At 38.8% G+C, this 12,968-nt stretch overlaps 2 protein-coding genes across 2 annotated transcripts in view; one reads left to right on the top strand and one right to left on the bottom strand.

Moving 5' to 3' along the window:
- Positions 1-284: 284 nt before the first annotated feature.
- On the bottom strand, positions 285-3,404 carry utp11 (UTP11 small subunit processome component). The gene is made up of 8 exons (XM_020633555.3): positions 3,182-3,404; positions 2,745-2,806; positions 2,514-2,616; positions 2,188-2,307; positions 1,216-1,309; positions 968-1,098; positions 703-813; positions 285-566 (listed from the first exon to the last, which is right to left on the bottom strand). Exons 1-8 carry the CDS (start codon positions 3,239-3,241, stop codon positions 483-485), a joined length of 765 nt encoding a protein of 254 aa, XP_020489211.1. The 5' UTR covers positions 3,242-3,404; the 3' UTR covers positions 285-482.
- Positions 3,405-12,082: 8,678 nt separating this feature from the next.
- fhl3a (four and a half LIM domains 3a) overlaps positions 12,083-12,968 on the top strand; it is a 29,667-nt gene continuing 28,781 nt past the window's right edge. The window contains exon 1 of the mRNA XM_020633569.3: positions 12,083-12,333. The gene's annotated coding sequence lies outside the window, so the exon portion shown is untranslated. The remainder of the gene's footprint in view (positions 12,334-12,968) is intronic.

Raw genomic sequence — 12,968 nt, 5'->3', positions numbered from 1 at the left:
TGAAATATGGGGTCATATAAATCTACATATTGCCCATTTTATGCAAAATTTCCAGCTGCTTAATTCCAAAGTTTTTCCCTGGATACCGTGATGAAGAACACTAATGCCCTCTAGTGGTACAATAGCAAAGTACAATCACAACTCCTCAATACCAGTGTGAATCCTCCTTCTCTCAAATCTCTGAAACCAATCCTTGAAATAAACCTGAAGATCATGGACTATAGATAAACATCTGTCCCATAAAAAGTTCACACATTTTTGAGTCAATAATTTGCATAAATGTGTGTATTTTTCAGATATTTATTTGAAAGAAACAAAAACCTTCGATAAATATTTACAAAACCACAAAGCTGCATCAACAGCTGAGGGAAATAAATGTATCCCATGTATGTAGTCAACTTTGTGTTGAAACAGTCCATGATTTCACCAATGTCTCTTTGCAACGTTGTTGATTTCTTCTCAGGATGAAGATTGCTCCGCGCTCAGCGTTTCCTCTTGGCTTCAAACTTGTAGATAGCTGCAGCATTTGGTGTTTCCTTTTTTACCTTTACTTTCTTTATCTTGTCCTGGTGAAAAAGAGTAAAACAAAAATATATCTCAGTGCTTGTTTAAAAGTTAAAAACTTCTAAACAATGAAAAAGGATGGCTACCAACACAGGCATCTGAAATTAAAATCATTATTTGAATTGAAGATTTCCACACCTGTAGGTCCTTGCGGGTCTGAATCTTCTGGCTGATTACAAACATTTTCTTTTCTCTGTCAATCCTCTGAGAAAGAATCTTGTACTGGTGTTTCCTCTGCTTGGCCAGTTTCTGCAGAAGGAATGAGGCATATACATAAATCATCAGTGGGTGGAGATGGCTCTTAAATAAAACCTCTGTGTCACTAAAACATGATTTGAGCACATTACATTTAGACTTTTCAATTCAGAGCTACATCAACACAACTTTAAAAATGAACACAGACCATCACACTGCGAGGCTCTTCAGCTGCCCGGATGACCGTTGTCTCCAGAGTCTGCAGAGTCGGTCTGTTGTACACTCTGTCCACCAGCTCAGGAGCCGTGTTCAGGTGGTCTGCCAGGTCAAATAACTCCACTGAGGGGATAAAGTCAAAATGCCATTAAACGTTCAGCGCACCAATTAAAGCACATGAAGAGACATGTGTCTAACGTTAACTATTAACAAAATCATGTACTGTTTTCATATATTTACCGTCTTTCTTGTTTTGGACAAAAAATGTGTGTTTGTTTTTCTGTTTGCTGTCTGCATCCAGAAGATGGAGCTCTCCCTTTAGCCTCTCAATTTTCTGATAAAAAAACAATTAAAATACAAATATCAACACAGGGCAGGAACAGAGGGCTTACTTGGGGAGGATTCATTTAACAGATGGAGGCTTGGCAATGATCTATCTGACAATTCACGTCATTACAAGAGAAACTGTGTGCAACAGTATCAGTAAAAACTTCAGCCTCTGGTACTAAAGGTAAATGACAACCTTATCTAAAACCACAACTGTCTGATTTTGGCAAAAAATTCTGCTTTTACAAAGGGAAACTACTTTTACAACAGACTAGAAAGTGAACTGCTCAAGTGATATTCCTAACTAATTCCTTGACCTTTTACTTTGTGCATGTTATATTTTATTTTCTAAAGATTTATTTTAGAGGGTTTGGTGCTTTTTTGTAGATTGGACAGTGGATAGAGTCAGAAATCAGGGAGAGAGAGAGAGAGCGGGGAATGACATGCGTGAAGTGGGCCACAGTACGGATTTGAACCCGGGCCACCCGCTTGAGGAACCAGTCTCTGTATATGGGGCGCACACTAACCTAACCGCTAGGCTACTGGCGCCCCGTTATATTTAATTTTTTGTTTGATGACAATGTACAAATGGAATATAGTTTTGTAAAAAAAAAAAAAAAAAAAAAAAAAAAAGGGGGACCATGTGATTATCAGAGGGAACAGTTTATGTTTTATATTGTTCAAGTAGAAGATTTTTAATGACATCACTTAAACTTGTAGGCTAAATGTACCATCAGTAATCATTTCAGCTGCTTAAACTTTAAAGGGTAATTCTGCAGCCATTTGAAAGCATGACAATATGCACTTGTGTTGAGTTGTTTTACACCAAAACTAAAAGATGAGAGGTTCTCAATGCATGATTAAATACAGATTACTTTATCTTACCTTGGCCTCTGCAACCCTTTTCATCTCCACATATTTGATATCCTGCGTCCTCATCACTTTACTCTGCTCCTCGGTCACCTCCACCTCCTCCTTCTCTTTCCTTGCTACATGAACTCCATCCTGCAAACGGGTCACAAAATCAGCCAAATATATCAAACGCTACGGAAACTGAGACTGGACAGATACATACTTTATTAACCCTTAGCAGGAAACAACAGTTACAGTAGCTGCAATCACAGCTGAAAAACCTAAAACAAGATATAAAGACTGAATGTGATGGATAACGTCGCTGGTTCTTTTAGCTCTGATGACAGAGCGTATCTCACCTGCAGCTGAGAGTTGATCATCTTAAAGTAAAACTCATCGGGGTTCTTGTCCTGAGCTTTCTTTCGTAGGGCAGAGAGCGTGTTTTGTTTCTTGTGGTAATCACTGTAAAGTATAGGAAAACGGCAAATTAAGTACACGCCAAGACATGCTCCTTAACCATGTTTGATGTTAGAACTAGTATCATTTTAGATTTTACAAAAAGCCTGGAAAAAAACAAAACAAAAACTTACTCTGCACGGAGTTTGTAGTCTTTCTTCTTCTCCAGCAAGCCCAGGGTTTTCCTGAAACCAGGCTGATGGAAAAAAAAGATGGATTAACATGAGATCTACACGTTGTATGAATTATAACTTTAAAGGAGGAAAACAGTGGCACATTAACTAGCTTGGTGAGGTGACTTTGCATACATCAACATCTGGGAAAAGGTAACTGAACAGGGTAGCATTTCATCTGCATCTCCTTCTATCCCACTGTCAAAGCCCAACACAGTTTCAGCAGATGGCTGTTCAACATGAGTCTGCTTCTTTTTTTTTCCAAGGTTTCTGCCTCTTTAAAGGAAGTTTTTCCATGCAGTCAACTTTGCTAAATGTTTGCTTAGTGCTGTGCTAATGATGGGAAATTAAGATTGATTTAGCATGCTAAAAAGATAGCATAACACTGCAATGCTCACCTGAGCTCTTTCATGGTGGTTCTTCTGCCGGGATTTCAACGCTTTCCTGAACGAAGACATTGTAAAAAAGAAAACTGTCCTTAGACTTAATTGAGCTAAATAGTTCAGTCAGAGGTTGTGTTTGTAGGGCTTTTCTAACACGCACACACACACAGCTATAAGCGTCCCTTCTGCCTAAAGTCTCGTACTGCTTCCTCTGTGTTAGCTGCACATGTGGCTTCCTGCCTCGTTCAGACTGTTGTGTTGTATTTCGCTTCCGCAGATTCGCAACTCAACTCCGCTGAACCACGTGAGCGTGGGGGACAAATTAAAACAATACAAATAATGAATTACGACAAACTGTCATTTTACCAGAATCAGGTAAAAATGACTGTATTTCTGGATATAATAAATATAATTGTTTTATGCGAAAGAGGGTTGTAGAGGAGCGTTTAAAACGATAGGGGGTGCTGTTGTACATCTTTTGTAAATGGTATGTGAGGAGAGCAGCACCCTGTTGCACATTAGGCTACTCTATACAATCTTATGAAAGTGGACTTAAAGTACAACTTTTAAGCAGTTCTTAAACAGTAAGTAAGAGTTGTTACTTAAGCACTGTGCTTAATATTTATAAAGTATTGTACTTAACTCGAGGATGGCAATTTGATGCCTCTTAATTGCACTAGAAGAAGAGGAAGAAGATTTATTTATTTAGCACATTTCATACAGAAAGCATCACAACGTGCTTCACAGGAGCAAATACATGCATATGTATGACTATGAGCACAACAACAAACACAAACAAGCAGATAGGTGTACGAAGCAATTAAAGTGCACAGTGGTTCTGTTATAAACACAGTGGCCCAACCTACTTAAAAACATATACCTATTAAAATCACAGATTTATTAACCTGGTAAAATACAACAAATACAAATACATGTTTTAAGTCTCTTAAAGAGTTCAGTGTTTGGGTGCTCTATGATAATGCTTGGTAGTGCGTTCTACCTATTTGGAGCTTGCTTCACCAGACCTGGATCGCAGGAAAACTAGGAAGACATGGGCTGAAGGTCTACGGCTATGGGCTTGTCAATTCTTTTATGCAGTTGGGGCAGGGCCATGCAATGCTTCACAACCAGCTAAAATGATTTTGTAACTAATTCTGGTGTGCACTGGTAGCCAGAGCAGGGATTTAAAAACAGGAGTGATGTGGGTTTTCTTGGTCCTGGTTTTAATATGCTTCACATTACACATTATGTCTCCTACATGGACTGCAGGTATACCATGGTTGATTACTCAAAAATACATGTTATAGTTGAATTTGACAGTGGGCCATTTGATAAATTGTGACATATTGTCAAGATTTAAGGACTCCACAGTATTTTGGTGAAGACAGAACACGTTTAGTGTTCAAGCTCAACATTAGAGTGTCGGGTATATTTGAGGTAACCAATCTTAAAGATCTGGAAACTTTTTCCACTGCTGCTATTGTGCGAATAAATAATCGTATAACAAGTAACTGGATGGAAAACATGAACCCTTAAATAATTTAATCAACCAATTTCCCAATAATGTTTCAGTTTGTAGCCCAATCCTTTGTATTTTGCATTAAAAATCCAGAACACTAAGTCTTAAAGTAGCTTTTGGCATTTTCTGGCTAAAGCAAATTTCTTTATTATGTTTATTTAAGTAGAAGACAAATGTTATCAGACATATTCAAGGTTTATACGAGCCAGTCTTTGCTTATGATCCCCTTTGAGCAAGTGAGGGTCATCACACTGCTGACATATTATGTTTTGGTTGCAGTGTCAATAACACAAATTTCATTGGTCGATTTAATGAGGGCTTGCATCGTCAAAAGCTCAGTTAACAGTGATTGGTAACAAGTTTATGTTTTTCCAACATGGGCATTTATAGCAGGTTTCTGTAACACACTCAAAATGTTATTTCATATTTATGGTGATTTTATGGTTTTTATGTATATTTATATTTGTAATACACTTACAAAAATGCAAATTAACAGTTAAAATCAGTACTTTACTGTATTCTTATTTACTGTATTTAGAGGAGAAAAAAAAACATGTTTTACCTACCCTTTAAGTTTAAGGCACTGTCCCTTTAAGAGGCTCAATGGAGGGATGCTGGATGTGTAGGCTGAAAAATGAAGTGAGCTTGTGTTGAGCTTGTGGGCATTCCTAAATTAAATTATCAAAAAGTGAAGATGGACGTGTTTTGACTCCTTCATTTTTAAGGGTGGAACATTTCCATTGAGGTTTAGGACTCCTCTTTTGACAAGAACAAAAGACCTAACTTTTATCTTACAACTTTCTCACTCACACCCAATGAATTGCGTCTGAATAAATTACAAGAATTAATTGTGTTGCTCCTACAGGTAGATCTAACAGACTATTAAAACCAAAGACACAAACATATATAGAATGTGCATCTGTGCAGCTTTTTCACTTTCCATTTGAAGAAGAAATAAGAGCTTGAGGAACTCAGAGGATGAGCAGGTCATCGCTCCACTCCAGGGAAAAAAGAATAACCACTTCCTGACATGATATTCAGGGTAGAGGGTAGACAAAGACAAAGCCATACCGGCACCAGTTGCTTAATCTCACCCAGACTCTCAACTCTTTGTGGATGTGAGAAGAAGCCAGTAACACAGAGAAAGATATTCCACTAAACAGACATTTTTCCCCCCATGGCAGCTTTCTGTCCTCCCCACCAACCGCGAGGAATTTGTTTTATATGTGTGAGATTTGTCCGGCATGTAGAATGCTTTGCGGGTGATTAGACCAATGAATGGGATCAGTGTTTCCACATTATGTCACTGGCTTGTTTATCAGTCTGATGGCTAATGACCCCGATTCCTGTGATGGTTTCAGCCCAAGGCCCGACAGATCCACTCGCCCACTAACGTGTTTAACTAGGCAGACACAGAAGGCAGCAAGGATTTACGGGTTAAATGTCTGCGTTCTGACTTACCCGACTCCTTGCTGTTTAATTCATGGGAGCATTTATCATTACAAGTGAAGTGCCTGGTGAGCCACGGCAGGGGTAAATACTACTTTGGAAATCAGGGGCCTGTAACAAGCTGACGCTAGAGCAGGACGACAAGAGGCTGTGGGTACGTTCAAGGTCAGTAAAGGAGGAATGCCCTTGTGGGGCAGATGCAGATTCATTTGGTTTTCCAATATGACCCCGTAAAAATAACACTGCTGACATGTTGTAAGACGGCTGCTGGACTGGGGCTGAGCTCAGGACTTTGGTATGTCTCCTCTGACCATGGTTGGTCCTCATCTGCAGCAAGCAACCAGGCGAGCCCAGTTAAGAAATGTGCAAGAGCTGGAATCTTCTCCCCTTCGTGATTAGCTAGTTGCATCTCCTTACAAGAATACAGAGCCAAAAAACAACACCAAATGAGGAGGTCAGCTTGTTCAATATGTTTTCTTTGGTGGTGGTTGAACTTGAATACATGTAATTATCTAAATGTTGCTCTTAAGAACAATTTCAAGGCACTTGTACTTCACTCATTTCCAATTGTTGGCTACTTCACTTGTACTCCGATAGATTTTCTGAGTGAGGTGTTGCATTTTTTTTTATACATCAATGTGACAGTCACAGTGACACATTACTTATGATAAAGATTTTACAAAAGTAAATATGATAAGCATATCAAATAAAAATCTATTTTCAAATTTTAAACAACAGGGGTGTTTAGAAGGGTGTCCAGGGGTGGCATGGACCCCCCTTAAAATCTAGTTTTGCCTTGTCAGAGGAGGGACCAACATATTGATTTAATATTTTCAAATGTCTGTTAAAGTGATGATTAATAATGTACCTGAAGGACTCTGTTTCTACTGTAGAATAAATACTCAGGCATCTTTTGTTTCAGTAAAGCATCTGAATTATGCTTCCACCACTTGTTACTGGAAATGACCAGTTTTACCCCCAAATGTTCCCCTCTTCTTTACGACCCCCCTGCCGTACAGTAGGTGCACTCCTGGGTGGGATTCTCACTCCAGCCTCTTAACCACAAACCCTTGTAAAACGAAAATTGTTCACAATTAAGTGCCAATTTGGTTAATTATTTTCCCTGCTTGAGTCCTGAAGTGCATATTGTAGCGTGACTTGTTTTAAACTCTAGTCAATCACAAACGGTGAATAGGTGATAAGTGGATGAGAATTAGACGAGAGAAAGTATTCTTCATGTGCGCTGTAAAAAAAGGTCATCAGCAATATCATCCCAAGGATTTTTGAGTTGGTGTTTTTCTTTTGATAGCTGATTTAAGCTCATCCCTCACTTTGCCGAAGACGGGTCAGGGGCAACAAGTAAAGTAAGTCAACCCAGGCTTCCTTCTCCCCAGCACATTTTTCAGATCCTCCCAGGGGGATTCCAAGGGGTTCCCTACTGGCCAGATGGGATATATAATCTCTCCAGCAAGCTCTGGGTCTACCCCAGGGTCTCCTCCCAGTTGGGCATGCCTGGAAAACCTCCAAAAGGAGGTGTCCAGGAGGCATCCTAATCAGATGCCTGAACAACCTCAACTGGCTCTTTTGGTAAATCGAGAGCTTTGCCTTTAGGATCAGCTTCCTCTTCACCACAACGGTCCGGTACAACACTTGCAATACTGCAGACGCTGAACCAGTCCACCTGTCAATGTCACGGTCCATCTTACCCTCACTCGTGAACGAGATCCTGAGATACTTTAACTCCTTCACTTCACTGATTAAAACGGACACATTGCATTGAAAGTAGTTTACGGAGGAGGTCGTAGGAATGACAACACAGGCAGAGTGCTGAAAACGATCACAGCCATGCTGATATTCACAACAACAGCTCTTTGTCTTGTGTGATATCGCTATTTAAAAACACTTCTACAAGGTGCACGTTTAGCAAACAGAATTAGGCAACTAAAGATGTTATAATTTATGGTTATTAAGTAATTTATTTGGCACCACTCAAATTCGAGTGGAGCCAAATCTGATCAAATCACTGGGTGAGCACTAACTGTTGTAGAAACTTACATAACTGAAATAGGACAGGGTTTTTATTGATGTGCTGCTCAGGTATACGACGGAGGATTAGGGCCATGTTATTATTATTATTTTTATTTTTTTATTTTGAGATTAAACTCGTATATTTACAAGAATAAAGTCGTAAATTTACAAGATTAAACTCGTAAATTTATGAGAATAAAATCGAAAATTTACAAGATTAAACTCACAGATTTATGAGAATAATCTCGTAAATTAACCAGTTCGAGACCAGCCAGCGCAAAATTATGAAAGTAGAACTCTTAAAGTATTTTCCTCTGCAGACAACTTCCTCCAAGGCGGTGTGGTTCTTTCTTCAGAAGAGCCACAGTTTCTTGCAGTATCTTTTCAGGGTGCTGATATTGTGTGAAGATGATGATGTGTCAAAAGCATGTCTAGTTTCATATCTGCATAATTAAAGCCCCAACACAACTATTTGTGTCTGTTATCGGTCTGCCTTGTTAAAGTGTCTCATGTGCAGAGCCAGTTTGTGTCCTGTTCATACATCATTTTACAGATAAACAAGGTCTTGCAAGTTGAAGTGAAAACTTCTTTTGAACTAACTTGTTTTACCGTCTACACAAGGAAGTTGCCTATTTCCTTATTAGTGAAACCTTTAGGACAAGATGCTCCATGTTTGTCATTTGAGAACAGGATGCTGCTGCTCTTCTGATATAGACTAAAATAACGACTTTATAATTTACTAGTTTAATCTCAAAAATGTACGACTTTAATCTCATAAATTTACGACTTAATTAAAAAAAATGTAAACATTTTAACGTGGCCCTAATCCTCCGTCGTACAGGTACATGACTCTCATTAGAGATGTTTTCACAAAGTTCTCCCGAAACATCGGAATAAAAAAATCAAGGATGAAACTGCAGCATTCATTTAAATTGAATTTAACTGGGCACAACATTCACCTGAGACATCATCATCATTGTTCACATGCTACTTCAGAGTTAAGTGTCTTTTAAGTTGTAAAGAATTATTCAACTAGTTTATAAATTATCATTAAGTTAAGATTGAACAGCTTTTCACTCAAGACATCTTTTGTAGCTCCCATCTTTACTCTTTTTATTTCATTCCATGCATTCTTCTTCATGTTAGATTTCATGCTTTGTCTGGACAGATAACTCTGTTAACCCCAGTTGACCTTCTTTCTCCTCAAGTAAAACAAAGAGATGTGTTATGCAGAGGGTTAAACAGCTGACATCAACCTATTTTATAATGAAAAGAAACAGTGAGGGGAGTCATGAGGCCATTTCTGCCGTGATGAATTGACAGGCATCTCTCCTCTAATTTGTTGAACAGTCTGACAGGACCACGCCTCAGAGGGTCTAAAATTGGAATTTATAATTACGGGGGTTGTGGGGGAACTCAGGGGTCAGAGTAGTTTGAATCACACTCTTTCGGTTGTGTCATAAACGATAAGAGTCACATGTGGGCAGTTCAGTAAAATAGAAGAAACAAGTCCCTGTTTGATGAGATAATTCATGTGAAACATTCTGCATCTGCTTTGGTTTTTCAAAAACACAACGAAATGCTCAAAGAAGGAAAGAATAATATTGATTTTAAACCGATCAAATCAAAATTTCAAACAACATTTCAACATTTACTTTAAAGTGTTTACTGCTTTAAATTGACTGAATGTACACAGATGTTGAATAATTTAACATCAAAGCACAAAAGTTTGGATTAAAGGTTATAATGCATTAATGTTATGGGATGTATTACGAGACAAACATTTATAGAAGCTTGAAATATATTGCCATTTTCTATATATTAAGTAATAGCACTGATTTCTTTTCTCCTTTGCCTTACGTTCATATATTTCCAAAGGAGTCAGGAAAACAGTTTCCCCGTTTCCAGGCTTTATGCACGGCGAAGCTAACTTTTAGCTTAAAATGCAATAAGGGTTTAACCCCTGAATGCTGAACTTTTACTTCACAGCCAAATGGTTTCAGCGTTCCAATGACTTAGTTAATGTTAGCTAATGGTCACTTTATGTGAAAGATTTATTTTTTCAGGAGAGAGTTTCAAGGTGACAGTATGTTCAAGCTAAATAGCAACACTTTCAAGACTGATAAGGTGACATTAAATCCTATATCATGAAGCTATTGGGCAAGAGAAAGCATGAAGGGACATTTCTCTCACAAGCTTTTAACATTTTCAAAGACAATGAGGAGAAACTATCTGAGAGTGTGCACCGCTACCTCTTTCAGGAACAACATTTGTGATTTGCCCCTTCACAGCATGCTTTTTCCTTTTGTTTGGAGATGTCCTGAAAATGTATCATTACTTTGGCCAGGCTGGACAACCCATTGTGGTTGCGACATAAAATACTTTATGTGAATGACTATACAGTCATAGTTCAGTCTTTAAAATATCATTGATCAAATGCTGTTTTGGGGCTTTTTTATACATTTAATATTTAGAAAAAGCACAGTGGATAGAGTCAGAAATCGGGGAGAGAGAGAGATAGTGGGGAATGACGTGCCAGAAAGGAGCCACAGGAGGGGTTGGACCCCGAGCCGCCCGCCGAGAGGACTATAGCTTCCATACATAGGGCGCCGACACTTACCATTAGATCACTGGCGCCCCACATGGTCACTTTATTAATTTTGATGGTTTTTCATTGTGAGTTTAAGGAGAGAGTTTAGATGTGTCATATGCTCCAGGAAAAGTGCAACACTTTATGGAATAATGTGAACCTGACAATGTGACGTTCGTGCCGATTTCATGCAGCTATTGGGCAAGTTTACAGAGGTGAGAAAGTATGACTGTTCTGAAATTCTCTTACAAAATCTTAACATTTTCTGAGCTTCTTCAAAAACACCCGGAAAGTTTTCATTATTCCCATTTACAGACTTTCGTCTTTTGATTGAGGCTATCCTAAACACTTCTCAGCACTTTTCCATGGACAACTCATTGTGGGCCCAACGTAGAATACTTCCAGTCATGGTTCCTGCCTATAAAATCTCATATCTGAGAGGCTGCAGGGGTGGTGTTTCACAGCAGATTAGGCTGAAAGTGCATGGTGACTGTAAGGTGGAAACAGGCAATCCCAAATATTTAATGTTAGGGGAAGCAGTAAAACAAAGTTATCAGTCATACTGTGTTTTCATAGGGTGGGCACACACTGGTTATCAGCAATGACTCAAATGATCAGATGTAATAATCCTTCCATATAATGGCAGCCAGCTGCATCCAGGATGAACATCACTCCCACATGTTGAGTCATGACAAAATGAAACATCACGGGGAAAGGATCTACAGTGGAAAAATAAGGAAGTGAAGATTAACAGCAGGGTTGGTCTTTACCCTGTTTGGTAAAGTAATTAAGGGTCAACAAAGGTCACTTGAGAGCAAAGTTCTTACATAATACAGAAAGATATATGTGATACGGAAGCCTTAATGCAAATGTGCACTAAAAGAGTATATTGAGTGGGAAAAGACTTTGGTTTGTTGGTGACTTTGTTTTGACCTTAAGACCATGAGACAGTTTGTGTGCATATTTTAAATATGTAAGAACAGATGTGTTGAATAACTTAAAATGACGAAATGTAAGTTAATAATTGTCACTCTTGTGTTATTGATTTTCGAGAAGCTGATACAAAGAAAAAAATGATTAAGAAGAGGCTTTAAATCAGGCCATCTCATAGCCTCCAGTCTCTTATGTGGTTAGGCTAATTCACCATTACATACCACTCAAACCTAATTCTATTAGAAGAGACTTTTAATAATGGGCAGCAGAGACAGAGGGGTCTACTTCCATCACTTAATGCTTTCTGGTCTCGTTTGAAGTCGCTGGAAAAGAGGGAGGGAAGGTTTTTTGTTTTTTTTTAAGGGGGGCGGGATCTTGTGACTCACCAGCAACTTCCTCAGTAGTAGGACAAATGTAGCCGGCAAGCTGCATCATTCTCCGCCGCAGAGATTTTGACTACTGTCAGAAGAGATACAGAAAGTTTTACAGCTGGAGGGCGACGCCGCGCGTGAGCCGCCGGAGTAGCGAACTGATCCAAAGTCCCGACCTGAGCGCGCGCGAGACAGAGAGAGAGAGAAAGAGAGAGAGAGAGGCGGTGAGCCCCCGTTTGTTGCTGAAGGTGCCTCCAGACTTCAGAGATTACTCCTGGTAGGAATCCACTTTTTTTTTTTTTTTTTCAGGACGAGCTACACTTTTCATGCGTTTCAAGTGTTACTATATTCCACATCACTGGCGCTTCACAAAACGATGAGAAGTCTTCACACTTTGTTAAACTAAAGAAAATGAATTTAATGGAAATTTTAACAAGTGTACCCCCATGTATCTTCATGATGATTGGGGCTTAGCTTTTCCAATTAAAATGAATGAATAAATTAGGTATATTAGCTTTAAACGTCATAACTTATAATAAAATGCAACGCTGACTCCAATTGATAGTTAGTGAGAATAAAGGACGGTCTTTGGGGTTTGTGGTTGTTATCCAGAATTTGCCAAAAATGAAGTTTAATATCAGCATACTAATTTTGTCTTCACTATTTTTTTTAACTTGTTAGTAGGAGTTGTATGGTTAGTTTCACAACAGCTAATATCTGTGAATACATAATTTAAAGCTTTTTTCTCACTTTTTACATTCTTTTCTGTTTATTTACAATCAGTCATTGTGTTGATTAAAGCATGCGCGGGTTGAGATTATGACAAGCCTTAGACTTCACACCTTAGTCAAACATGCAGCCTGGGGACAAGCCTGACTAAAGAGGAACCACTTCCTGTGACATGTGAGGGGG

The sequence above is a fragment of the Labrus bergylta genome, chromosome 8 (assembly GCF_963930695.1).
Source record: "Labrus bergylta chromosome 8, fLabBer1.1, whole genome shotgun sequence".
Lineage (NCBI taxonomy): Eukaryota > Metazoa > Chordata > Actinopteri > Labriformes > Labridae > Labrus > Labrus bergylta.
The sequence above is the reverse complement of the archived record's forward strand: the minus strand, read 5'-3'. Positions and strand labels throughout refer to the sequence as shown.